Below are 26,653 nucleotides of genomic sequence, written 5' to 3' on the forward strand. Positions count from 1 at the left end.
AGAGGAGCTCCCGGAGAGGAGGGACACAGCGGCTCTAGGAAAGGGCACAGGAGAGTTGAGGCTGAGCCTGGTGCACTCCGGCATAGTAGCGGACAGAAGTTGAGTGGCCCCTCGCTCCGGGGCCTAGGGAGCGTCCCTTGATCCTGATACAAGTTCTTCCCCAGCCCTCGGGGTCTCCCAGCTACGTCCCAGCTCTTTCCCAAAGATAACAAGGAAAAGACCACCTTCGGCTTCTCTCAAGGCTGCCCTTAGAAAGTTTTGTCTTAATAGCATTGATCCCACACTATTTCTTGGCACTTTTTATGAAGTAGAACCATAGACTAATTGGAGTACTTTCTATTTCAATATTGTCCCTTAGGCTGTCACAGTCTTTGTGTCTCCTCAGTGGAGATTTCCTTGTGACAAAGAAAAACCGTCAAGCACGTCCAGGCCGAAGGAATAAGTCTAAGAGCGTGGCAGCGTTCTGTAGCCATGGCCTCCAGCCTTTCGTCCAGAAGTGGGGTGTTTCATCCATTCTCCAGGACGAAGAGTGGGCGCTGACTTAGCTACTGTTTTACCTTTCTCTGTCTCTTCCTTAGGGTGTTTATTGGGTATAGCTTATGCTTCTGAATTCTTGTTAATTGATGTTTCTTATAGTGCAGTAATAGTCTATTTACATAAGAGTTGAGATGGCCTTTCCCCATTTGATGGCCACACACACACAGTTTCCAGTTCATCATTACCACAAAAAGCGTGACTGAATATGTTGGTGTGGATGATGTATGTGATCAGTAGTTAGTCTTGCTGGGGGGTTGGGGGAGTGGGGGGGGTGGCATTCTATGACCAAATCAAAGGGCATCTATTTGATCCTGTGGGAGGGGCCTCTCATAGTAGAAATGGGGGCTGTTACTCATCTTTTCAGGTCTCAGCATCTCCCTGAGAGAGGGAGTCGAGGGGTTTGGGATCATTTATTCTCATTTTGTGGCTGAAGAAACTGAGGAGCAGCTTCTCTCCTTTGTGACGTGCTTCCTACCTTTCCTCTCTTTCCTTGGCTATCATTGCCCTTCAGGAGCCCCTAGTAAGCAAAAGAAGACTTGGGGGGGTTTGGTTCTCAAATACTGAGCATCTCGTGTAAGGAGGATTCCACATGAACGTGCTCCTCGGACACAGAATCAGGAACAGCGAGTGTGAAGAGGAGAGATTGCCCAAGCTCCCTTGCCCACAGCAGGCCGCCCCTCCAGGGCGGTATCCAGGCCGAGGTGCCATGTCCGCTTTGAGGGAGGCCACAGAGGAGATTCTTGGGTGGACTGGACAGCCCGCTGGAGGCCCTTCTGGCTCCCTGATTCTTAACGCGAGGCTCGTGAAGGAACGTCAGACTAAGAATTGAGCACTTGAGTAGGCAGAAGAGCCCGTGCTCACAGAAGACTTCTGAGTTGGGCTTGGATGGGGAAGGAGGCCGTCATCAGTCAAGGCCTCCCCCAAACAAGGCCGTGGCCTGGGGTCCCTGTAATGGCAATAACATTGTGGGGTCAGATCAGAGAGTTCCCCTGCAAATCCAACCACTGGAAGGCAAGAGAGAAGGGCAGCAGAGTCCTGTGGAGAAGAAGGAGGAGGTTGTTGGAGATCCTTGCAACTCTTCATCTAAGTTTCACTTGCTTAAACTCTGATCTGAGCAATCCCTGATTTAGAAACCAACAGGATCATAGACATTTTGGGGCTGGAAGTCCTTAACATCAGGACTTTTTTCTGGATGCCCAGGACATAAGCAACTCCTTATCCAAAGCTGTTCCTAGGCACTGTTCTCGCAGCAGTGGTACTGGATAGATAGCGTGTTGTGCCCATTTTGCAGCAGGAGAAAGCGAGGCTTAAAGAAGTTCTAGGTTTGGAGCTGGGGAAATGTCATCTCGGAGAGACTTTAAGTGAATACCCAAGACTGCCCGACAAGGATGGGGCCGAATCAGGATCTGAACTCGGGTTCTCTACTCCAAAATCCTTTATCTTTTCTCTGTGCTGCACTGTGATCGCTGAAGTAGGAGTCGCAGAATCACATGACGGGAGATTTGCAAGGAACCTGAGAGGCAAATCTAGTCATGACAAAAGTCCCTCCACATCTCTCTGACCTGTGGGCCTCCAGCCTTTGCTGCAAGACCTCACGTGAAAGAACTGATGAACTGAGTGCCAACTTTTCTCACTTTGTTTTCCTCCCTTTTTTTTTTTTTTTTTTGAAATGTAGCTAATATGGAAATGTTTTGCATAATTTCTTGTGTGTAATTGATATGTTGCTTGCTCAGTGGGAAAGAGAACACAAAATTAAAAAAGAAAAGAATGTTAAAATAAATAACAAAATTAAGCCATAAAGATAAAACTCTCACGTGAGATGGGGCCCTCTGCCTCTAAGGCAGCCCATTCCAGCCGCAGACCGAGCTAAGTGCTGGGAGATTTTTTCCCTAGAGCAAGCCTGATTTTCCCCTGACAACTTCTACCCAGTTAGTTCTGCTTCTCCCCTCTGGGACCATCCAAGTCTAATCTTTCTTCCGTATGACATCCTTTCAAATACTTGAAGACAGTTCTTATATCCTTCTTAATTATCAATTTGGATTTCAAAGTCCATTCTCCCAGCCCAGGGCTCTCTCGCCACCATCTGAGTCATTACTGGGCCTCTGTAGGCGCCCAGGAGGGCTGCCTTGACGGACTGCCAAGTGCCAGTGAGCTCAGAGTAGGAGCATGAGGCCTCCCTCCCATGCTCCTGGAAACGGCACGGTTCCTCGGCGCAGATCGATAACCATCCCAGATCGATTCCTATTACTTACAAGCAAGAATGGCATCTTTTGTTTGCTGCAATAGCCGAGTTCCCTCCTCCAGCCTGGGCAGCATGATCCCTTCCTCCACTCAATCCACTTTGAAGTTCTGACTCTCCGATGCCATGTTAGGAGCCCAAGTGCCTGGAAGATAGAAACGTTGAAGTTTGAGGAAAGGGGGAAATTCGGAACTCGGTTTGGGGCATATGGGTGAGGCAGGGATCCAGCAGGCCTCTGGGGTTCCATCCCGCCCAGGGCAGCAATTATTGGGGCTGTAAATGCAGACTTGGGAGCCATTTTTGGAGAGAGGGTCATGGAATCCTTGGGACCCATGAGTGTGGAATGAGAAGAGTGTCTCTGGGGATGGCCACAGTCATGCTACCTGTTAGGATTACTAGGTGAGATTCAGGTTGTCTGGACAGTGACAAGGTGAGAACTCAGGTTGACTTGACAGTTTTCTGGCTCAGACCTTTGGTTTGGGCCTTTAAAGGGAGTTTACACCTTAGGAATCCTAGAAGGAGCAAGCTCATTGGTTGAAGTGGTTCTTCCCAGAAGCCCTTGCATTATCCCACACCCATTCTCTGGGAGGATAAAAGAGGACAGCACTCCAGAGATAGAAAAAGTCTGCACTATATCAGGCTTGACCCGGCTCTCTGCAGGAAGGGAAGTCACTTCTCTGGACAAGAGTTAACGGCAACTGCCTGGAGACAACGGTTCTCTTCAGGAAGAAGAATCTGTCTGAGAGATTTGAGTAGACACAGCAGATCTCCCCCCAGAGAGTGATCGGCAGCTTCTGGAGACAACAGCACGCTACAGCTACCAGAGGTGATGAGCCTTGCTGGAAGCCCAAAAGCCCTTAAACCTTCCATGCTTTGCATTTCTAGACAATGGGAAAGAATAGCTTCCAGGTGAGAGGTCGGAAGGTCTGGGTTTGAATCCCACCAAAGTGGCAGAAAAAGTCCATAAGTGCTCTGGATCAGTTTCCTCATTGGAGCAAGTTGGATTAATCAGAGGTTCTCAACGTGAGGTCCGGGGATCCCTGAGGGTCTCTGAGACCCTTTCAGAGGATTATTCATCATGACAAGTTTTAATTTCTACTATGGCAAATACTGATAAGAAGTTAAGCCCCGAATGGGAACAGGCAAGTCTTAAGGGACTCTGAAATGAAAGCATTTGAGAACTTCAGGCCTACATCTAGGGAAGGGGGTGGGGGAAGGAGAGAAAAAGTTGCAACAAAAGTGTTCGCAAGGGTCCATGTTGAAAAATTACCCATGCATATGTTCTGTCAATAAAAAGCTATAATAATAAAAAAAATTAAAAATAAAATAAAAGTGAACACACAAAAAGATTTAAAAAGAAAAGAAAACTTCGGGCCCAGGGGATCGCTAAGATTCCGAATTTTAGAGTCTCCAATGGAAAGGATCATCGGGTTCAAACAAAGCCTGTACAGCCCAACCAATAAAATGGCCTTTTACGGGGAGACTGAGTGGAGGGCCACTCACCAGCGCCCGTTTGATAGAGCTCTCTGAGGCCGAATGTACCTGGTCCAGAATTCTCTCCCTACAAAGAACGGAAGCTTAAAAAATTAAGCATTTGTTAAACGCTTACTCTGTGCCAGACATTGCACTAAGCACTTTACAAGTAGCGTTTCGTTTGAGCTGCTCTTATTGTACCCATTTCACAGATGAAGAAACTGCGGCAGCACGAGTTGAGTCCCTTACCCAGGGCCACACCGTACGTCTGGGGCTGGATTTGAACTCTCTTCCTGACTCCAGGCAAGTCTTTCCTGACCCCTCCCCCATTCCCGTCCCTCTCCAATTACTTTGTATCTAACTTGTGGATTTGGTGTTTGTTTGCTCAGCGCACAAGGAAAGGGGCTGTTTCATTTTGTGTCTCCCCCCCCCACCAGGGTTTCGTGCACAATTGACACTAAATACTTGTTAAATTGGATTCCTTAGAGATGACCCTGGGCCGCTAGGTGGCGCCATGGTGCAGTGTTGAACCCTCCTGAGGCCATCTGGTCTCAGGTACTTACTGTTGAACAAGGCATCTGTGCCTCAGTTTTCTCATCTGTCAAATAGGCTGAAGAACAAAATGGCAAAACACTCCACCATCTTTGCCAAGAAAATCCAAAAGGAGCCATGGGAGTTGAACAACAGGATGACCCAGTACAATGTCGCCCCCTCCCCCCACTTTTTTTTTTTTTTTTTTTTTGCTGAGACAATGGGGGTTACGGGACTCGCCCAGAGTCACACAGCTGGAAGTGTCAAGTGTCTGGAGTCAGATTTGAACTCGGGTCCTCCTGACTTCAGGGCTGGCACTCTGTCCATTGCACCACCTGGCTGCCCCCTTTTATACAGAAGTGGAAACTTTTTTCAAAGCCTAGAAATGGTGACATGGCCGAAGTGGAGGAAGATGGGACTCCAGCCCGGCCCCCAGGACAAGGTTTTCCGAGCCCCATGTTGTCCCGTGGTCCGGTGAAAAGATCTTACAGACAAGGGCCTGGGCGCCACCCCTGCTTCGGACACGTGCTTGCTCCTCAGAGAGCCCCCTCTGGGTTTCAGGTTCCCCCGCAGATGAGGGTGGTTAGGCTGCCGGGCCTCTGAGGCCCCTCCAGAGCTGTCATTTCTCCGGCAGGATTACAGAGACGCCACTTGTCCCTAATCCACGAGGAGATCCCTGATCCCCGCCTGGCCGTCTCCTCTCCAGTTTCTGAGTGTGTGGAAATCCCCTTCCTCGGTATAAGTGTCGTTGAGTGGGGCCAAAGGTGCCTCCGTGAAGGCCGGATCAGCTGCGGTCCTCGTCCGCTTCTTTTTCCAGCCTGAAACGCATGAACCCGGCAGTCCTGCAGTGACCCCCGCTAACCAGATAAAGTTCTCGCAGGGCACGTCCCAAGGACGGCTAGGTGATCAGTGGCCGGGGCACCAGGCCTGGGATCAGCAAGTTTCCTTTTCCTGAATTCAGATCTGGCCTCAGACATTTACTAGCCATATTGACCCTAAGCACTTCACTCTGTTGCCTCAGTTTCCCCATCTGTAAAATGGCAAATCCTTCCACTATTTTTGCTGAGAAAATCCCAAAATGGGGTCCAGAAGAGTGAAATGGATTGATACCAGTTCCAATGATCTTGTGACAAAGAGAGCCATTTATACCCTGAGAGGACTGTGGGAACTGAGTGTGGATCACAACATAGCATTCTCACTCCTTTTGTTGTCGTTCGCTTGCATTTTGTTTTCTTACTCATTTTCTTTCCTTTTTGATCTGATTTTTTTGTACAACAAGAGAATTGTATAAATATATTTACACATATTGGATTTAATATGTATTTTAACACATATAACATATATTGGATTGCTTGCCATCTAAGGGAGGGAATGGGGGGAAGGAGGGGAAAATCTAAAACAAAGGCTATGCAAGGGTCAGTGTTGACAAATTATCCGTGCATATGCTTTGAAAATAAAAAGCTTTAAAAAGAAGAAGAGTGAAGTGAATGAAATGACTGAATAACGATAAAAAATTTCCCAAGGGGTTTAGTACTCCTGAAAAAATAGCTTGTTTCCAGTAACTTCTAACAAGCACTCTCTAGAGCTAGAGTTTGTATCCTCCAAGTTCAGCCTTGTCTGGGAAACCAACAGCTCTGGCTCCAGGAGTGCTCACAGTAACCACGCTGAAAAGCACCTTAGACCCATCCAATCCAACAAATGGGGATAATTGGGGAACGATCCCTTTCTCTTTTTAATTTTTAATAATAGCTTTTTATACATGCAAAGATAGTTTTCAATGCTCACCCTTGCAAAACTTTGTGTTTCAAATTTTTCTCCTTCCCTTCCTCTCTCCTCTCTCCCTAGACAGCAAGTAATACATGTTAAACATCTGCAATAAACATATTTCCACATTTACCACGCTACACTAAATCAGGTCAAAAGGGAAAAAAATAAGAGGAAAAAGAGCAAACAAATGACAGCAAAAAAAGGTGGAAATCCTATGTTGTGATCCACATTCAGTCCCCATAGTTCTCTCTCTGAATACAGATGGCTCTCTCCATCCCAGGTCTATTGGAATTAGCCTGAATCACCTCATTGTTGAAAAGAACCACGTCCATCACGGTTGACCACCACATAATCTTCTTGTTGCCGTGTACAGTGATCTCTTGATTCTACTCACTTCTCTCAGCATTCGTTCATGTAGGTCCCTCCAGGCCTCTCTGAAATCATCATGTTGGTGAAGAATAGAACAATAATATTCCATAATGTTCATATACCATAACTCATTCGGCCATTCCCCAACTAATGGGCAGCCACTCAGTTTCCAGTTTCTTGCCATTACACAAAGGGCTGCCACAAACATTTTTGCACCTGTGGGTCCCTTTCCCTCCTTTAATATCTCTTGGGGATATAAGCCCAGTAGAAACACTGCTGGATTAAAGGGAATGCACAGTTTGATAGCCCTGTGGTTGTAATTCCAAATTGCTCTTCAGAATGGTTGGATCAGTTCACAACTCCACCAACAATGTATCAGTGTCCCAGTTTATCCAATCTCCTACATTTATCATCATCTCATTTTAGCCAATCTGAGAGGTGTGTAGTGGTACCTCAGGGTTGGGGAATGACCCCTTTCAAATCTGCTCTGCATCTGCCGCTCTGCCCTGTCCACCTGCCTATGTGCTTCTTTTTAGCTCCTCAGCCAGAGGACCTCATAGGAGACTATGAAGAATTTCATGTTGTGGGAAGGATCTGAGAGTCATAGAAGAGCTAAAATTGAATATCACTCAATGGGGTGGCTGAAGAGTAAGGCAAAGAATGGGTGGCAAGTCACAGCTCGTTATGAACAGAGAATTATCCAGAGGTTCTATCCAGATTGTCACCTGAGGCATATACTGCCAGAGAAGGGAATAAAGATGGCTCAGTTACATACAAGAGGGAAGAGAAATGATATGTATGGCCCAAGGGTATCTGCCCAATGCTGGGAAAACTTCAGAAGTGAGTTCAGCATGTTGAGCACAATCTTTGCAGCTAATTAGGGGAAGGATGTGAAAGATATAGTTGAGTTGTGATCTGACTTCCTGGACAGTCAGCAAGCATTTATTAATCATCTTTATACTAGACATCACACTAAGCCCTGGGAATACAAAGAAGTTCCAAAGACAGGCCATACCCTGGAAGAGCTCACAATGTAATGAGGAAAGACAAGAAGTGAACAATTATGTGCAAACACACTATAGCTAGGAAATAATTAACAAAAGGAAAACACTAGAAGTAAGGAGGTTGGGAAAGGACAGAAAATCCACATCAGTGATACCACAAACCTCTTTGAGGGTTGTGAGAGTGGAAAGACTGTCTGGATTTAGAATGAGAAGACCTGGTTTTAATCCTTGCTCTCCCCTTTCTTGCCATGTGGTTTGTGAGAGGGATGAGCTCCCTGCCTTCCTGAAAGGATTCAAGCAGAAGCTTAATGATTACTTGTCATGTATGTAACCCTCGTCCTGTCAAAGCCCATGGGTATGAGACTGTCTCCTTATGGGTGGAAATGAATGTCTCACTCCACGTGAGACTTGGGGTTGGAGCAAGAGAGCTCCAACTTCCTTCCATCCTCTCAAGACTCTTCAAGAGTAGTCTTTTCAGGCTCTTCAAGCAGTGAGTTGCTTCAGGAGAGAAAATGGAAGATATCAACGCTACTTCATGTTGCTGAAGGAAAAGATGGAGAACAGAAAGTCTCCATTATGTCCCTATTCCCAGTTAGATTCTATAAAGACTTCAGGAAGTTTGCCTTGGATGAGATCCAGGACTTTCTCTCTAGGTTGAGTCAAGTTATCTTGCTCCCAAAGGGAGAGATCCTTTATTCAGTATTGTCAGGCCTACGACTAGTCTCCTCGGTGTACTTCCTCTGATTTTTATTTTGGGCTGATGTGGGAAGATGAGAGGCTTTTTTGTTTTGTTTTTGTTTTTGTTTTGTTTTTTTGCTATTGCTCTTTATGTTCATGGTGGAACTGGCATTTTGTGGGAAAGGGGTACCCCAATATAAAACTTGAGGTCTTGCTTCCCCAGTAATAACGACACTGATCATTTTATCACAAGTTAGATTTTCCTTGCTCATGTCCCCAAGATGAACAATATTTAGAGGAGGAGGAAGATATACTTCCAGCCCAGGAGTCCGTCTCTCTGAAGAGAAATGAGCAGATCGGTGACCTCTGGCCCTAGCCTCTTGCTTCCCTTCCTGACAGAAATGAAAGTGTCCCTTGGAGAAGGAAAAAAAAAAAAAAAAAAAGGCCAGAGATTGGATGTTCCAATAAGGTTTCCATTTGTGTATGGATTGGACCCAGCCCCCTCCAAGCCCTTCCAGCTCTCAGATTCTGTGATTCTAAGACTCTAAATACCTCCATTTTCTTATCTACAAACCAGGTGATCATACATGTCATTCCTATTTCCGATTGTGTGAAAATGATTTTGTGCAGCCTTTTCATATCATGTTATTTTTTTTTCTTTTGTGAGCCAATTGGGGTTATTTGCCCAGAGTCACACAGCTAGGAAGTGTTAAATGTCTGAGGTCAAATTGAACTCAGATCCTCCTGACTCCAGAGGCGGTACTCCCTCTCTTTTAGTGCGGCCTAGCTGCCCCCGGAGGCCTACAGCACCCGGTGTTCCCACGTGTCTCCCATCCAAGTCCAAACCAGGTCTGCCCCTGCCAGCTTCCGAGATCAAACAAAATCAGGCCTGTTCAGGGAACTATAGCCAGGGACGACCTTAAAGCCTTAAAGAAATGATTTCTATTAGCACATTAAATCCATAAACATTAAGGCTCTAACTTCAGTTGCAGGTACCCTCAGAACTAGTGGTAAATGGCTTTTGTAAGCAAATGGGACAGTCTTATTCCTCAGCTGTACTCAGGGTAGTATTATTTCAAGACTGTCCCAAATGGACAAATAGCTAATGGAAATCAAAAGGTGAGAAAGGCATTGAATGGGCAAAGATGGTCCGAGTTCTCATCCCATCATCTCATCTCATCTCATCAAAGAAAATTCCCTCTATTTTACCTGAAATGTTTGTGTATCTCTCAGGACCACCACTTTCCTTCCATTTTTCAGAAATCTTTGATTCTGTTTGCTTGGGGCCCAATAGTCCCTCGGCCATGTTCTGAATCCTCACAATGGGACAAGCCCAAGCAGAGTGGGTCGGGACTACAAGCCCGGCCAAGGTTGCCAAGATGCTCGAACTCCAGAGTCCTGAGCCGCAGATGCTGGGATTCTGCAGCTCAGGAGTTCCAAGCTAAGCATCTGTCTGCACTAGGTCTGGCACTAATAGAGCGAGCTCCGGGGACTGGAGAGCCATCAGGCTGCTCGTGGAGGCATGGACCAGCCCGAGTCAGAAGTGGGACAGATGAAAATTTTCTGTTCCAATCTGCTCCAGCTCCTGAGGGATCGGGCCCCAAAGTAGCTGAAATGTAGGAAGTTAGAGGAAAAAAAAGGGATGAAGAAGATCATAGTTTTGGGAGCAAGAAGGGGGCCTCTGTGATCACCCGGCTCAGTCTCCTCGTTTTGGAGGAGCCCCCACGTGGGTGAGCAGCTTGCCAGAGCTAGCCCAAGCAGGAAGAGGGAGCGCTGGGATCCTGCCCCTCCTTTTGCAAAGCTTGGAACAATCCAGGTAAGTGAGCACTAGTGAGCAGCTGGGACTAACTCATTGGCATTAGCCCCCCCCCCCACTTAGAACTGAATAATCTACCCAGTCACCAGCTGAGAAAGTCCCTTTCCTGTAGCAAAGAAAACCTGGGCGAACGGGTCAAAGCAACTTGGTCGGCCTAATAGGAAACACCTCCTGCTTCCATGGGCCCAAGAGATCCTGACAATTCCTTGGGGCCGGCCCTTATCTCCTCCCCAATCCCCGCAACCTCCATCCTCAAGAGCTCATCCCAGCAGCAAAGAACATCCATCTTGGTTACCAGAAAGATGGAGCCAATTTCTGTCACACCCTTTTCAAGGGCTGAGGGGACTTGGTGACCACAACCTAAGCCTTCCCAGCCCGGATGGCCGGGCTCCCCCCTCCCTTCCCCCATCTCCTCCCCTGAGAAGGGAAATAAAAGTGTGGGAGCCCTGTCTGTATAAGCACTCTTGTTTTATTGCACACAAGCAATTGAAAGTGGCCTCAGGTTGAACGGTGCTCCTCTGAGTTGGTGGCGTGGTTGACACTGTGTGGCTGACCGTGCATCCTCTTAGGCCCCCTGTCCGGCAGAGCCGCCTCTGCGCCGGGAGGGGAGCGACAGATTTCCTTTGGGAAAGAAACCAAAAAAGGCATCCGTACCGTTTTAAGACATCTCAAGCACAACGCAGCTTCTACCGGCGTGGACATTCATTATTGCATCTGTCCATCGATTGATTGCACATACAGGAAATAAATGCACTTATTGGGAGGGGGCGGGGCAGGTGTTTACATGTGGCATTCGGCATATATCACATTCTGCTAGTTAAGCTATCATAACATAGTTGACCATCGTCGGTGAGGGCGGAGGGTTGGGGCTCGGGTGGGTGAGTGGGGAGGGCTCCAGGGGAGGGGGATCTGGTTTTCCTCTCTCCCGCTTTTCCTATGTATTGCTACCAGGAATTCCAGTTTAGAAAAGGAGGGTACCCTGCAGTCTGAGCATGTCTCTGGAGGTCGGAAGAAATAAAATAAATTAGAGTTGATTGACCTGTTTGAGTTTCTTTGGCTGCTCCTGCTAGATATTTCTGGATCTGACTCCTGTGGCTACTTATCGCCCTTCTTGGCTTTGTCGTCAGCCCCAGTCTCGGAGGCTTTGCTCTCCTTCTGGTCGGTGCTGGAGGATTTCTCCACCTTCTCCGTCTTGGGCTTGCTGGGCTTGGGGGCTTCTGTTTTGGCGGCTTCTTTGGGAGGAGCCTTTTCCTCCTCTTTGGCTTTGGGGTCAGGCTGGGGTTTCTCCTCTGCTTTCTTTTCCTCCTGTTTGGGTTTCTCGGGTTCCTTGGTGGCCGGAGGGCTGGGGGTTTTGGGGGGTTCCGGCCCCTTCTCCTGGGGCTTTGCCGCCTCCTTGGCCTTGGTTTCCCCCTTTGCAGGCTCTGGGGCGGGGGCCGCCTGATGGTTCCCGGCTCCTTCTGGCTGGGTCCCACCTCGGGCCTCTTTGGGTTTCTCCTCGGCCTCCTTTCTGGGGGCCTCTTTCTTGCTGTCCTTGGGTTCTTCTGCTTTGGCTGGGGCTTTCTCCTCCTCTGTCTTCTTGGGGGCTTCTTTCACTTTAACTTCCTTTCCTTCTTCTTTGACAGGTGCGCTAGGAGGCTTTGATACTTCTTTCTTTGGGGCACTCTCTTTGTCTTCCTCTTTCTCAGGAGATTTTGCATCTTCCTTTTCTGGAGATTTGGCCTTGACTGGGGATTTGATGTCCGCCGGGGACCTCACTTCCTCCTTCACTGGGGATTTGGCCTTCTCTGGAGACTTGACCTCTTCCTTTGCTGGGGATTTGGCCTTTTCTGGAGATTTCACCTCTTCCTTTGCTGGGGATTTGGCCTTTTCTGGAGACTTAACCTCAGGGGGAGACTTGACCTCTTCCTTTGCTGGGGATTTGGCCTTTTCTGGAGACTTAATCTCAGGGGGGGATTTGACCTCTTCCTTTGCTGGGGATTTGGCCTTTTCTGGAGACTTGACCTCTTCCTTTGCTGGGGATTTGGCCTTTTCTGGAGACTTGACCTCTTCCTTTGCTGGAGATTTGGCTTTTTCTGGAGATTTGACCTCAGGAGGGGACTTGACCTCTTCCTTTGCTGGAGATTTGGCTTTTTCTGGAGATTTGACCTCAGGAGGGGACTTGACCTCTTCCTTTGCTGGGGATTTGGACTTCTCTGGAGATTTGACCTCTTCCTTCACTGGGGATTTGGCCTTTTCTGGAGACTTGACCTCTTCCTTTGCTGGGGATTTGGCCTTTTCTGGAGACTTGACCTCAGGGGGAGACTTGACCTCTTCCTTCACTGGGGATTTGGCCTTTTCCGGAGACTTGACCTCTTCCTTCGCTGGGGATTTGGCCTTTTCTGGAGACTTGACCTCTTCCTTCGCTGGGGATTTGGCCTTTTCTGGAGACTTGACCTCTTCCTTCACTGGAGATTTCACCTTCTCAGGTGATGTGACCTCCTCCGTGGGAGGAGACTTGGCTTCCTTCTCTGGAGATTTTGCTTCTTCTCCCTCTTCTTCCCCTTCTTCTTCCTTCTCTCCAGTTTCTTCTTCTGCTTCTTCCTTCTCTTCTTCCTTCTCCTCTTCCTCAGTTACCTCTTCAGTCACCTGGATCTCCTCGGTCTGTTCTTCCACAATGACAGTCTCCTTCTCTGACTTCTCAACCACTTTGATCTTCTCTTCACTTTTGACTTTTATATGTGTGGAAGTGGCTGGAGTTTTGGGGGGTACCTCAGGAAAGGAGAAAGGACCCGGGCCAAAGCCAATTCTACATTCTTCTCCTTCCAGAAGTTTTCTGTAGGGAGGGGAAACAGTATAAGAAGTTACTGGAAAGAAAAATCATACATCACTCCCTGGCCACCATGCCCTTATGTGTTTTCTTTCTCAAGAAAAGGTTTTCTCCTTTATGATAAGGATTCAGGTCAAGGGCCTACAGCTCTGATCATGAGTAAGTCTACATGTCTTTGTATCCCAAACACTTATCACAATGTCTGTCACAATATTTAATAAATTTTCGTTCTTTCATCCACCCATCCATCCATTCTTCCCCATCCTCTGAGACGTAGGGATAAGGTTGGCAGCAGCGATGTTTAAACTACTAGCTCTTTCCTCCCAACACTTCTTTCCCATGAATTCAGAAGACCAATGTTCTATTTAGAGATCAATCACTATCCAGCCATGACCTTCTGCAAGTCAACTAGTCTTGATGCACCTTAGTGTCCTGTTTTTCCAACTGGGGTAAGGAGCTTGTGAACACCGAATGAGGTAGTGAAGATCCAAATGGTTTAGACACATGAAGCGTTAGCAAACCTGGCTTAATAGGCAATCAAATGAGGCCTGTTCTCACCAAGACCTGCCATTATATTCTTTTTCCTTCAATCTGCACCCTCAACTTCTTTTTATAATGGAGTCAATCTTTTATTTTGTAGCATGGAATCAATAAAAGAAATAAAAACATAGATAAGAGATGATCTATGTGTCTATCGTTTCCCTCAGGCTGAGGAAGTAACTGACTGGTTTATACTAATGATTCAGGTCCAGGGTTCAATTGCTCTGGACAATTATATACATCTCTGGAGCAAGTACCAAGTTTAATTGATTTAATTTCCCTAATGAATGATGAATATATATATATATATATATATATATATATATGAATTAAAGCACATCTTGTGACGAGGAGAGCCATCTACACCCAGAGAGAGGACTGTGGGAACTGAGTGTGGAGCACAACAGAGCATTTTCACTCTCTCTGTTGTTTGCTTGCACTCTGCTCTTTCTCATTGTTTTCCTTTTTGATCTGATTTTTCTTTGTGCCCTTAACTTCTGCTGGTCCATCCAACCACTGCTCTTGGCTTAGGGCTGCTAAGGTCAGAACAGAGTCAGCTCGGCACAGATTCCCAGCCTTCACTACCAAATTCTGCCACTGAGAAGGCTGGGGAACTCTGGCTGCGTGTCCATCTTTGCCAGGGACCCTTCTGCCTAGTGTGCATAGTGGCAGACCAATGTTTCTAGCAATCCTCTTGGAGGCTTTGAGGGAGATTGTAAGTGGAATCATACCCATTTCACAGAGGGAGAAAGAAAGGTCCAGTGAGATAAGGAAGGTTTTCAGAGTCAGAGCAGTGGCAGAGCTGGGATTTATACTAGCTCCTAATTCAGGACTCTGATCATCCTGTAGAATGGATGGTCCTTGAAGGTAGGAAATGTTTTTACTGTTGCTTTTGTATCCCAGAACCCATGCTAGAACTAGATATCTAATAAATGTTGGTTAACATGAATGTCCCACCTTCCTTTGCACGTGGCTCCAGGACCATGGAGAGCTCCACGCCCTCAAACTCCAGCATCCTCTCAAGCAGTGTCTCTTTATCCCTGGTGGAACTGAAAGCCCTGCTTCCCTCTGAACAAAGCTTTAGTACCCTGGACAGCACCAGGCCCTCAACTCCCTACACATCCCACAGAAGGCTTGTGTCTCTCTCTGGGTGTACCCCTCCTCTGTGAGTGCTGCAGTAGGAAGAAAAGCCCGGTGGATTAGTCTGAAAAGGCCACAACCAGTTAACTTAGGCTTTGGGCTTCTGGAGTTTGGGGGAAGCATTAACCCTGTAATTCCCTGAACTATGTTCCAAAGAGAAGCATCATGGAATTATGGGTGGCAAGGGGCTTGACCAGAAGCTCCTTGATAGCAAGCTTAGCACAGTACCTAGTACATAGTAGGCGCTTCTGCCTGGCTAGAGGAAGGCTCAACCTGGAGTCCTGATTTTCCTCTGCTATTCCCTATCTATGTGACCTCAGTGAGCCATTTAACTCAGTTTTTCTATCTGTAAAATGGGGTGCTCCCACCTACAGTACCTACTTCCCAAGGTTGTTGTAAAGCACAAATGAGACAAGGTATCCAAAGACTCTAAGAAATTTTCTAACGCCTGAAGAAAAGAAATTATCTCTTGCCACAACCTTGGAAAGTGGCCCTTTGTGAACTGTAAAGTACTGCTTGATGCAGATATTATCAGGCAGTGAGGTTCAGAAGAAAGAAAAGGCTGTGAGGGCTAAGGATAGAGATTGTAAGTGGAATTATACCCATTTCACAGAGGGAGAAAGAAAGGTCCAGTGAGATAAAGGGAGGTTTTCAGGGTCACTTAGTAGAGCAGTGACAGAGTCACTGGAGTCAGGACTTGAGTTCAAATTCTGCCTGATTTACTTCCTGGCAGTTAGGTGGTGTAGTAGGAAGCAGCAGGGAGCCTAGAAGTCAGGCAGACCCTGAATTCAAATCTGGTTTTAGGGGCAGCTAGGGGACACAGTGGGTAGAGCACCAGCCCTGAAATCAGGAGAAACCAAGAACTCAGACACTTAACACTTCCTAGCTGTGTGACCTTGGGCAAGTCATCTATCCCCAATTGCCTCAGCAAAAAAAACAAAACAAAACAAAACAAAATCTGGCCTTAACTAGATGAATCTAGACCACTTTTGTGACCTCTGTCTACCCCGGTTTTTTCTTTTATCTGTGAAATGGGGATAATATTAGTATCCATGTCCCAAGGTTGTTGTGAAGACATAACGATATACCATAAAGTGCTACATAAGTGCTAGCTGAGTCTGGCCTAGTCATTTCTACTCATTCAACCATGAAATGAAGGAGTTGGACTGTGTCCCTTGCAACTTTTACATCATCCATGAGCTATCCTGGTGAGTCCACTCTGGTCGGACTCTTTAAAGCCTAAGAAGGGGCTTTTCCTAATCCGGCATCTTACGGGATTGTCTCAGCAAGTTTGTTAACTGAGGAAGGAAGGGGCCCTCACAAGCCTGTACCTGTAGGCTGCAATTTCAATGTCGAGGGCCATCTTGACATTCAGCAAGTCCTGGTACTCTCGGAGCTGGGCGGCCATTTCCCACTTGGTGCTCCTCAGCTCACTGTCCAGCTGCTGAATGGTCTCCTGGAGGAGAAAGGGTGACACGCATCATGGAAGGAGGCCCCTGGCTCTCTGCAATGCAGATGCCCACCCCCGTCAGCCAAAGTGGGGCAGTGCTGATGCAGGGTTGGGCCGTCATTCAAGGAAGGGAAGTTCTTGCTTAGCCATGTTCCCTTGGGGAAGAACAATTTCTTTCATCATAATCAGGTCCGCCAACAAACCAAGGTTCCCAGAAACCCCCTCCCAGATGTTAGAGGTTCTCCAGAATGCCCCCAGTAAAACAGGTTGAAAAATCTCCTATAATCATGAATCCTAAAACTCTCTTCTTGTTCCAAATCGACAAGAGATCAGAGGTTATTCACCTTTGCGGGGGGGGGGGGGGGATGATCATGGACTCTTTCCCACCTCGAGCCTCTTCTCAGAATAATATTTGAAAATACACAAAATTTTTTTAAATGGGATTAAAAGGAAACCAGTTATGCTGAAATACAGTTATCAAATTTTTTTAAATTTTAAGAGGGACCCCAGGTTGAGAATACCTATCTCTAGGAGCAAAACCTGTATTTAATGGAGAGTAGCCAAGGAGATTTCAGGAGACCCTCGTCTAAATGGCGCACTTGGGAACTGGAGACCTAGCTGACTTTTGCCAAGTCCCACAGCAGAGACCAGGCCAGCCCTGGCTCTCTCCCGTCCTCAGCAGTTACCTGATAGGAGATGACATCAGCATGATGGCGGTCTTCCAGATCCGAGCGTTGCCTCTCCAAAGAGTCCTTTGTCCCCTTGAGGGCCTCTAGCTCGGTGGTCTTGGACTGCAGCTGACGTCTGTATTCGGAGATCTCCTCCTGGGCCGAGCGCATGGCGTCTGTGTTCACCTTGGCAGCTTCTGACAAGCGGTCCAACCTCACTGTGGCAGCCCAGGGTCAGGGAGTAGAAGGGCAGAGAAATGGGGTCCATGAAGTTAGATCCTCCATCCCTCCTGCTCTTGCCCCACCATGAGAACATAGTACTTAGTAGACAGTAGGAGCTTAATAAGTGCTTATTGACTAAGACTGCCTGCCCCAGATCATAGGAGAGATCTAGCCCAACTCCCTCATTTTAAAGATGGGGAAACTGAGGCCCAAAGAGAGGAAGGGGCTTGCTGCCCGAGTAACTCAGCTTGTAGTAGCAGAAGTGGAATTCGTGTCTATATCTAGGACTCTTCACATGACTCCAACATCATTAGTCCTGCTGAGCCATCAGACCCCTCAAACTGAGCCAGTCCCAGTTAAGGACGTAGAACTGCATTGCAGATATCGCCTCTCCCTCCCCGAGGCCTCGCCCCAAAGCCCTAGGGAGCTCTGTGCACCTGCGGGACCCATTTCTGCCAAAAGCGCTAAAGGTACTTTCTTTCTTCTCAGACCATGAGCCACTTAACTTGTTAAGCTGGTGAAAGAGCCATGTTTTAGGGTGGCCTGGATTTTACCGGCCCTCAGATCCCTTCCACATCCCACTCCCCTCTCCAAATGACCAGTCATCCTGGCCCCAGGGGGTGCTCCCAGCCGACCCTGGGCGGCTTTTCCCTGGTCTGCCACCACTGAATGAAGGACCGAGGCCATCTCCCATCGACCCTCTGCTGGCGATTCAGTGGGGGGGGGGGTGCCCACGACTCTTTGGCTCTCCTGGAGGAGGTGCCAGACACAACCAGAAGCTGTCCCAGTTCTTCGGGAGCTCACACCCCAGGTGGAGAGAGGGCAGCAGGCTGGCTCTGGGGCCGCAAGGGCTCGTTCTGGGTTGGGGCTGGAGCCCGAGATGGGCCGGCATGGGCTGCAGTCTCTGGAAAGGATGCCCTGAGTGGCCTCAGTTGTTCTACAGGGGCGGGAGCAGCTCCAAGCTTGGTCCTGGCCAGGCTGAGCCAGGAGAGGGAAAGGGAAGGGCCACAGTTGCTCTGGGGAGACACCTCACTGCAGATGGGGCAGGGAAGGGGAGGGACCAGTCACCCCCCCCCCCGGAGGAAGCTCAGAATTAGGGGTGCTTGTACTGGCCAAAGAAAGGGAGATGAGCGGACTGGGGACCCCACGTCTGGCTGCCCCAACTGACTGCAGAGTGAAAAGCCCAAAACAGGGCTTCTTGCAGCCTTGGGATGAGGTGGGGGAGGGAAGGGCTTCTTAAAGGGCCAGCCGGCTCGTTTTTACCAGATTGTCTAACTGGGAATGGACAGACGTCTTGCCCAGAAGAGCCCCCCCTTTTAAGAACCAGATCTGGGGAGGACCACAAGGATTCTGTCTGTCCTGTCCCTCCCCTCCCCCACCGCGCCTGCATCCTTTCTTCCCAGAGGCTGCAGGGACGAGGGGGAGTGTTCTCAACCCCGAGGGGAGACTCCGGGAGAAGGGGGAGGGGGAGCCTGCAATTTGCCGCGTCAGTGCTGGGAGTGAGGTCGGACCCTCAGTGAGAACGTTCGAAGGGCAAGTGGGGCCTCAGAGCAGCTCTGAGTCAAAGCTGGGAGGGTCCTGAGAAGGCGGGGTCAGAAGGGGAGGGGCGTTAGACTAGGGAAGGTCACCAGGAGGGGCCCCGGGCCGCGTCTGAGGGCGGCGCTGGGGATCTGCACCAGCCGGCGGGGCTCGCCCGCAATCACCTGCAGCAGCTAAACCTGCCCAGGGGAACTAGGGAAGCTCTCGAAGCCCCGCCCCCTCGCTCCCGCGCGCACCTCGGAACCACTCCTCCGACTGCAGCGTGTTTTGCACCGTGTGGCCCTCGAGCTGCGCGCGGATCTCGCGCAGCGCCGACGTCACGTCGGACTTGACGAGGTCGCGGCCGTCGGGGGGTCCCGCGGCCTGGATCTGGCTGAGCAGCTCGGCCACCTCGTCGTCGTGGCGGCGGCGCAGGAAGGCGCCCTCGTCCTGCAGCGCTTGCACCTTCTTCTGCAGCTCGGCGCGCGCCAGGCCCGCCTCGTCCGCGTAGCGGTGCAGCGCGCGCGCCGCCGCCTGCAGCTCCTCGCGCTGGCGAGCCTCGTCGTCGAGGCGCTGCTGCGCGTGCGCGATGTCCTCCAGCAGGCGCTCGTGCTCCAGGCGCAGCTGGCCCTGCTCGGCGCCCAGGCGCAGCGCGGCGGCGCGCATCTCGCGGATCTCGCGCTCGTAGAGCGCGCCCATGGCGGAGCGGCCGGCCTGCTGCTGCCGCAGCGCGGCCGCCTCTCCTTCCAGCTGCCGGTTCTGCAGCTCCAGCTGCCGCACCTTGTCGATGTAGCCGGCGAAGCGGTCGTTGAGCGCCTGCAGCAGCTCCTTCTCGTTGCGCGCCCCGCGGCCCTCGCCGCCCAGCCCCGGCCCGTTGAGCGAGTCCAGGCTCTCGGTGCTTGAGGCGGCCAGCGCGCCGCGGGAGCGGAAGCCCGAGCCCGAGCTCCGCGCCCACGAGTGGAAGCCGCTGGACGCCGAGCCGCCCGCCACGGAGCGCATCAGCGCGGCGCTCTTGCGGCCCGAGGCCAGGGCCAGGGGCAAGGGCAGCGGGTACGTGGGGCCCTGCAGCAGCCCGTCCGCGCTGCCGTAGCTCATCATGCTTGCGGGCCGGGGCCGGCGTCGGAGCCGGAGCGCGGGGAGGTGGAGCGCGCCGGCCGGCGGGAGGACACTGCGGCAGCAGCCCGCCGGCCGCGCCTTTTATAGCTGCCCCGGCTCCTCGACGCGGCCCGGGCGGGGGGGGGGGGGAGGAGAGAGGGGGAGCGCTCCTGCCCCTCCCCCGCCCCGCCAGGCTCTGCCAGCCCTGCCACCAATGCCGCCGCCCCCTCCCTCTCTTCTCCTCCCCAGTCCCCTAGTCCTCCGCAGCCGCTCTTTCCCTGCCTTCATCTCCCCCTCCCCCTTCTTTCTTCTTTTTCATTGAGTTATCAATAAATTCATGTCATTATTATCGATAAAGTCCTATCTGCATTATCATTATACAAAGAGTGGAAGTGATTTTTCCTTCCTTCCCCTTCCTCTGTCCTTTATGCCTCTTCCCTTCTCCTCCACCTTCGCTTTCCTCTTTTTTCTTTTTATGGGGCACTTAATGAGCAAACACTCCTTGTGCAGGGGGCGCAGGCTCCTTCCCCTCTTTCCCTCGTTCTTTTCTCGGGATCACTCTTTCCTCTCGCCCTTTCTCTTCTGTCCTCCTCCTCTTTCTCTGACCCCCCTCTCCCCCTTCCACCCTCTCTCTTCCCGGGCGCGCTGGGGCTGTCACTTCTTTCTCGGCCTGAGCCCCTGCTGCGGGGGGGGGGGGGGGGAGGGGGAAGGGAAACAAGCAGGGTCCTCCCCCTCCCGGTGGGGCTGAGCCCGGAGGTACGAGGCCGGGCTGGCAGAGCCGGGAGGGAGACGTGGTTTTGCTCAGTAACCCCGGCGGGAGCCGGACTTTTCTGCTCCGCAGTGAGAGCGGCCCGCGGGGAAGGATACACTGCCGCCGCCGAGGTCACTGCTCGCCCCGGGACTGCGGAGGAGCCCGGCCTGCCGGGGAAGGCTGCCGGCGCCGGGCGGGGAGAGGGGCGAAGGCCCACCTGGCCGGACTACGTGCGGCCCGCAGCCCTGCTGCGCTGCGGGGGGGGAGCGGGGGGCGAGGCAGCTCCAGCCCTGGGGGTGTTAGGGAAACCTTAGGGGCCTTAATGGAGAGCCCGGAACTTTCTCCTCAGCCGAATCGTTGTAGACGAAATGATTCCACCCCGCATCGTATGGGGGGAGGGGGCTGTGAATGGAATTGTGGAACCTTCTCTCCTTCCCCCCCGCCCCCCGCTTCCTAAATTCACTTTCTCTGAATGTCATCACCTTTTTCTGCCCTAGCTGCTGACTCCCTCAGCCATCCCCGCCCCCTCTTCCTGGTAAGGATTTCTTCCAATGGGGTAGAGGAGCGGCCCCCCCCCCCCGGAGTGGGGGGGAGGAGAAGCAGCTTCCGCTCCTACTGCTGCTTAACCGAGAGTGAGTCCCTCTCAGACAGCCGGGGGTTGTAAAAGTTGGGAGCTGCGGCCGCTCTCCTCGGTCCTGAAGAGACCGCCCGGAATCGGTTGGTGAGGGGAGACATCCCGGCGGTGGCCCAAACCCCGAAAGCGCCTTTCCTTTCGTGGCCGCCGGCCGAGTTAACCTTGAGCTCAGCGTCTGCAGTGTCTCCTCCCCCGAATTTAGCCGAGACCCCGCAGGGCCGGAGAAAACCCTCCTAGGGAATAAAGAGAGGAATTGTGCGGGGCTGGGAAAATGACGCTTTGGCTTTAAGCTCCTCTCCCGGAGACCCACCCCGATTTTCCTTATCTCTTTCCCTCCCCCACCCAAGTTTTCTTCTTTGCCCAGTTGGTTCAAGAAATCGTTGAAAGGATGGGGACTACTGAAGGCTGCCTTTCCTCCCCCCCTCCCCCCCAAGTATAGGATTACCTAATTACCTCGAATCAGAAACAAGCACTCCTTCCTTTCCCTTTGGATGACAAGAGGGAAATATATATAAAACATAGAAAAACAGATTTATATATACATTTGCATAGATGCACATTTATATAATATATACATATTTGTATATATAATATATATTCTATATGTATTTGTGTATATATAATATAGAGAGATTTATATATGTGTATATATGTACATATATATGTGTGTATACACACACACACACACACACACACACACAGACATATCCATAGTTTCCAATTTCTTGAGGAAATAGAAAGATTAAATCTACGACCTGGTTCTAGCTGGGTTTCTAAAGGAAATCCCCGTCAGCCCCCCTTTCCGATGATTTTTGCCTGATGCTTCTTTTTCCGCCACGTCACATGACCAGCCCGTCTCTGTGAGAGACGGTCTCATTGTGGGCTTGACTTAGATAAGGCCCCATTGGAGAAGGACCAGCAGGTCCCTTTTTCTGTCCCTGCTCTCCTATTCCCAATTTTTATGTGGACTCTGGACCTGACTGTGGTAGAGCATTCCAAGTTCATATTGGTCTCTTCATCCTCAGTAAGGCCCACTTGTACCTTGACCCCGACATAGTGATGTCATTTTGGTCCTCTTTAAGAACAAAGGACAAAAACCACTCTAGTTTCTTCTCCTCCCAAAATTAGTTCTATAAGACTGAGGTTTGTAGCTTAGGATCTGTGGGGTTTTTAATTAATACCCTACCTCAATACAATTTGTTCCCTTTGTAATTCTATGTATTCTTTTATGTCTTTAAAAACATAATTCCAAGAATGGATCCCTAGGTTTCACCAGACTATCTAAGGAGACCCCAAAAAGGGCAAAGAAGTCTGGACTGGGACAATAGTTGAGTCTGCAATCATTGGAAGTCTCAAGGTCTCGGGAAGGAACTTGGAAAAAGCATTGCACTTGGAGTCAAAAGATCTGCCAATGAATAATGATCCGTTTTTGGTTAGCAAAAGCTCTACTGTGCTTAGGAACTGAGAGCATAGAGTTTGCGGATGGCAGGGAAGATGATGATCTAATGGAAAGGCCTTAAATACCAGGCAAACTAGATGGGATGCTAGTCATTGGGCAACAGAGAGAACCACTGGAGACTTTTGGCCAGTGACAAGGCCAGAACTGTGCATGAGGTAATTCAGTCCAGCAGAGATCAAGAGAGAGTCAGGAATGTGGGCAGGATAGGGGTAGAAGAAAACTATTAAATTCAGACACCCCCATACCCCATATAGAAACTCATCGGTGTATGAAAAAAGAAGCAATGCCCAAGGCTAACTCTCTAAAAGAGATAGAAGTGCCCCTCCCTCCCTTCTTTGCTGGGTGGGAGGGTTCCATATACTGTCAGACTCAGTTGAGTCAGTTCCTGATTTTTTTTGGTTCCAGTAATTTTCTTATTCAAGGGCCTGAGTGGAATATTTGGAAATGAAGGTAATGTAACAACCAGAAAATAGCAATAGGAAAAAAATTAATACCTTAGAGAAAACCAGAAACTATTGAAATATTCCAGGTGGTAGTTAATAAGGACTTAATAAGGGCAGTGGCAGCAGACATAGAGGAAGGACAGATTGAAGGGCATGCACAGGACTGGGTATGAGGGATGGGGGAAAGGAGAGTCAAAGGTAACCCAGCCAGGTTTAGAACATGGCAAACGGGGAAAGTGGCCCCCACAGAGAGGAGAGGGGGAGAAGCAGGACTGCGGGAAATAGTGTTAGTTCAGCTTTGGCTTAAGGTGCTCTTGGCACATCCAAGTGGAGTTGCCTGGATGCAGCTGGAGCTCAGAAGGGAGGTCAACGCTGGAGCTGTGGATATGGGAGTCTCTGCCACAGGGGTGGTCACTACAGTCTGGGGAGTCATTGGGACTGTCAAGGGGGTGGAGAGAGGAAAGCTCACCCTAAATGTGCCACACCCCTCCTCTCAAAGGAACTCTCTGCAGTGAAAGAGGGAGACAATTGCCATCGGCTGCTGATTTAATTTGTTTTGACTTTGCAGTTCCATGAGAAAGAACTCACTCCTTTCTCTTTTCTGGGTACCCTATTCCTGGGAATATGGAGTCATCATTGCCTTTAGGCACCCAAAGACAACCAGACCTAAAAAAGGGGGGTACTTCCCCTTTAACTAGCATTGGCTGGAGGGATTGAGTTTCCTGGAATGGGATAACTCCCAGTTCTGAGTGGAGAAGCCAACATGATAAAGCAAAAAAAATTTTTCCATTTAAAGATACAGTAGCACTTGTTAGAAAAGTAAAAATGCTGATAAACCACAAATACTAAGAAAGCAGCCATGTTTTGCAGGAGCTGAGAGGATGGGTCACCTTCCTGAGTATGTGACTTGTGATAGGAGAGGGGCTCAAAAAAGACCTCTGGCTCAAAAGGATCCCCGTGTTCCCCTCCAAGGACGTTATGATACTTGAAAGTCAGAGTTTCATAGGATTTAGAACTAGGTAGGACCTTGAGAATCAACAAGGTCATGAGGGAAAGGGCCCACACATAGGCTGGGTAAAGGAAAAAATATATTGGGATGGGGGGAGAGTAACCTAACTTCCTATCCCCTCCACTACCACAGCCAAAGAGGAGCTGGGGAGGACTTTGAGATCTAAGAGTCTGTGCTAAGGCTGCATAAAAAGGGATTGTCAGAAATCCCTACTCACTCCTATAGGCAGAGAAATAGAAAGAAGAAAGTGAGCACCCTGAATGGTATCTGGTTCTAGAATGGCTTACAGATAGCTATTACTTGCACTCCTAAGGTCCATAAAGAAGCAGCAGGTTGGGAATGTTTTTATTTCTGGAATACTAGAATGGGTATACCCCACTTCCTCACCCCATTCCCCCCCCCACACACACACACACGCACACACCACTCTCCAAGATCACATTTGTAATCTTGGCTTGGAATAAGGGATTCTGAAACCCAAAAGTTCTGGGAAAGAAAGAGCTGAAGATTTCAGCACTAAAAGTCTGGACAGCTCCATGCACTTCTTCAGGATGTGCTGAATCTGGAGGTGCTTCTCCAAATCATACCCAATAGCTGTTTTGTTGTTGTGGGAAGGGTTTTTTGGTGGTCGGTTGAATGTGGCAAAGTGGATAGAGTGCTGAGCTTAGAGTCAAGAAGATCTGCAAATCTGGCCTCAGACACTTACTAGTTGAGCCACCCTGGATTAGTCACTTTACTCTGTTTGCCTCAGTTTCTTCAATTGTAAAATGGGCTGGAGAAGGAAATGACTGCCAGTCCAGTATCTTTGCCAAGAAAACCCAAATGGGGTTATGAAGAGTAAGATAACGTTAAGTTAACAAAAACAACCTACAAAATGAGTGTCAATATAAATCAGGTCCAGGGATGATAGAGGGGGCAAAGATTCCCTGATCCCCTTTGCTCTCTCCTGAGCCTACAGACACCAGACACCACCTATAGCCCAGGTCATGTTTGCTAGAGAAGTTCAGCTCTGGATATTTGCTTCTTTTTGTTCTCTTACCTCCCTTTGCCTTCTAATCTCTTTCCCTTTTCTTGTTACAGCTGTTCTTAATACTCAATTAAATTCAACTCCACAGCTATTTGAGTTCCCACCATGTTCAGCATGCCACTCTCCTTCATCCTCTTTCCTGTTTTCCCCATCCAACTTCTTTTGCCTTTCCCTCACCTCTTCTGTCCCTCTGTTCATTATTCTGTCCCTCACTCTATACTAAATTTTGAATCCTTTCTCTCCTTCCCCATTCATGTTCTGTTTCTTCCTACTTTCTCCCTTTCTCCCTCCATCTATTCATTCTTTTATTTCCTTTTATCATTTTTCCTCAGCTTCTGCTTGCTCTTGTCCTTTATTTCTTTTTTTCAATCTCATTCCCCCTTTTCTCTTTGGCCTATTTTCCTATTGCATTCATTCTTTTCCCATCTTTCCCTCCCTTGTTCCCTTCTTGTTTTTTCTCCTATTTATCTCTCTCCTTCCTATCTCTCCTTCATCCCTTTTCTCCCTCTTTCCTTCCCTTCTCATTTCTCCCTCCTACTTACTTCCTTCTTCTCCTATCTTCCATTTCTCCCTTTTATTTTATCCCCTTGAGTCTCCTTTCTTCTTCCCCACCTCCTTCTAGGAGTTGCCCTATTTTTATAATGCTCAATAATGATTTATAATAAAAGGAAAAAATATTTTCTTCTCCAGTCTCCTTTTTAATACAGAAGCAGCAAAACCCCCTGGCAATTTAGGTCTGATCGTCACCAGGTTCTACATATAGCCCAATCCTCAATTCCAATCTCCACCCCCACCCAGTCAACATCCAGCTACTATCCTGTGTTCTCCTTCATTGCTTTCCACCCACAAACAGAACCCACCAGGGAACACAACAGAAATTTATGAAAAACCTAACCCCCCCCCAAGACTGTTGAAAAGGGATCATTTGTTCCCATGGACTGTTACATAAGAGTCTGAATTTTATTGGAAAGGTCAGAGGCTGGTTGCTGCATTCAAATTTCTGTTCTCCCCTCTGGTTCTTGGCAATTAAAGATTAATAATTTTTGGCAGGTTGCTTTTGAGACAGTAGGAGATGAGATGACTCATTAGGCTGGACAAAATGGTCATTCCTCAATAATAGAAAAATAGTACATGGACTACTGTGTTCCTATCATTTTATTCTGTATGCTCTTCACTCAATGTACCTATGGAACTCACTGATGCTTAAACTCAGCATTCCCATCTTCTACTGTCCCCAGGGCCTGGAAGGCTCCATCTTCCCTTTCTTTTCTTCCAATCCCCAGCTTTCCCCAGAACTTAGTTCAAATGCCACCTCCTCCTGGGCTCCTTAATCCACCTTCTAATTCTCTCTGTTGTTAGTTCCCTCTCCCTCCTTAAATTGCCATATATGTTCTCTGCATACTTGTTGTATTCCCAATAGAATCATACTCCTCGACTCCAATGAGTTATTGGCGTTCATTTTATTTGAATCTCAGCA

At 49.1% G+C, this 26,653-nt stretch overlaps 1 protein-coding gene across 1 annotated transcript; it reads right to left on the minus strand.

Moving 5' to 3' along the window:
- Positions 1 to 10,863: 10,863 nt before the first annotated feature.
- NEFH (neurofilament heavy chain) lies at positions 10,864 to 19,856 on the minus strand. Its single transcript, XM_074269541.1, has 4 exons — positions 19,016 to 19,856; positions 17,037 to 17,236; positions 16,232 to 16,356; positions 10,864 to 13,226 (listed from the first exon to the last, which is right to left on the minus strand). The coding sequence occupies exons 1-4, from the start codon at positions 19,854 to 19,856 to the stop codon at positions 11,510 to 11,512; spliced, it is 2,883 nt and encodes a 960-aa protein (XP_074125642.1). The 3' UTR covers positions 10,864 to 11,509.
- Between the last annotated feature and the right edge of the window lie 6,797 nt (positions 19,857 to 26,653).

This window comes from Sminthopsis crassicaudata, chromosome 1 (genome assembly GCF_048593235.1).
Source record: "Sminthopsis crassicaudata isolate SCR6 chromosome 1, ASM4859323v1, whole genome shotgun sequence".
NCBI classification, from domain to species: Eukaryota; Metazoa; Chordata; class Mammalia; order Dasyuromorphia; family Dasyuridae; genus Sminthopsis; species Sminthopsis crassicaudata.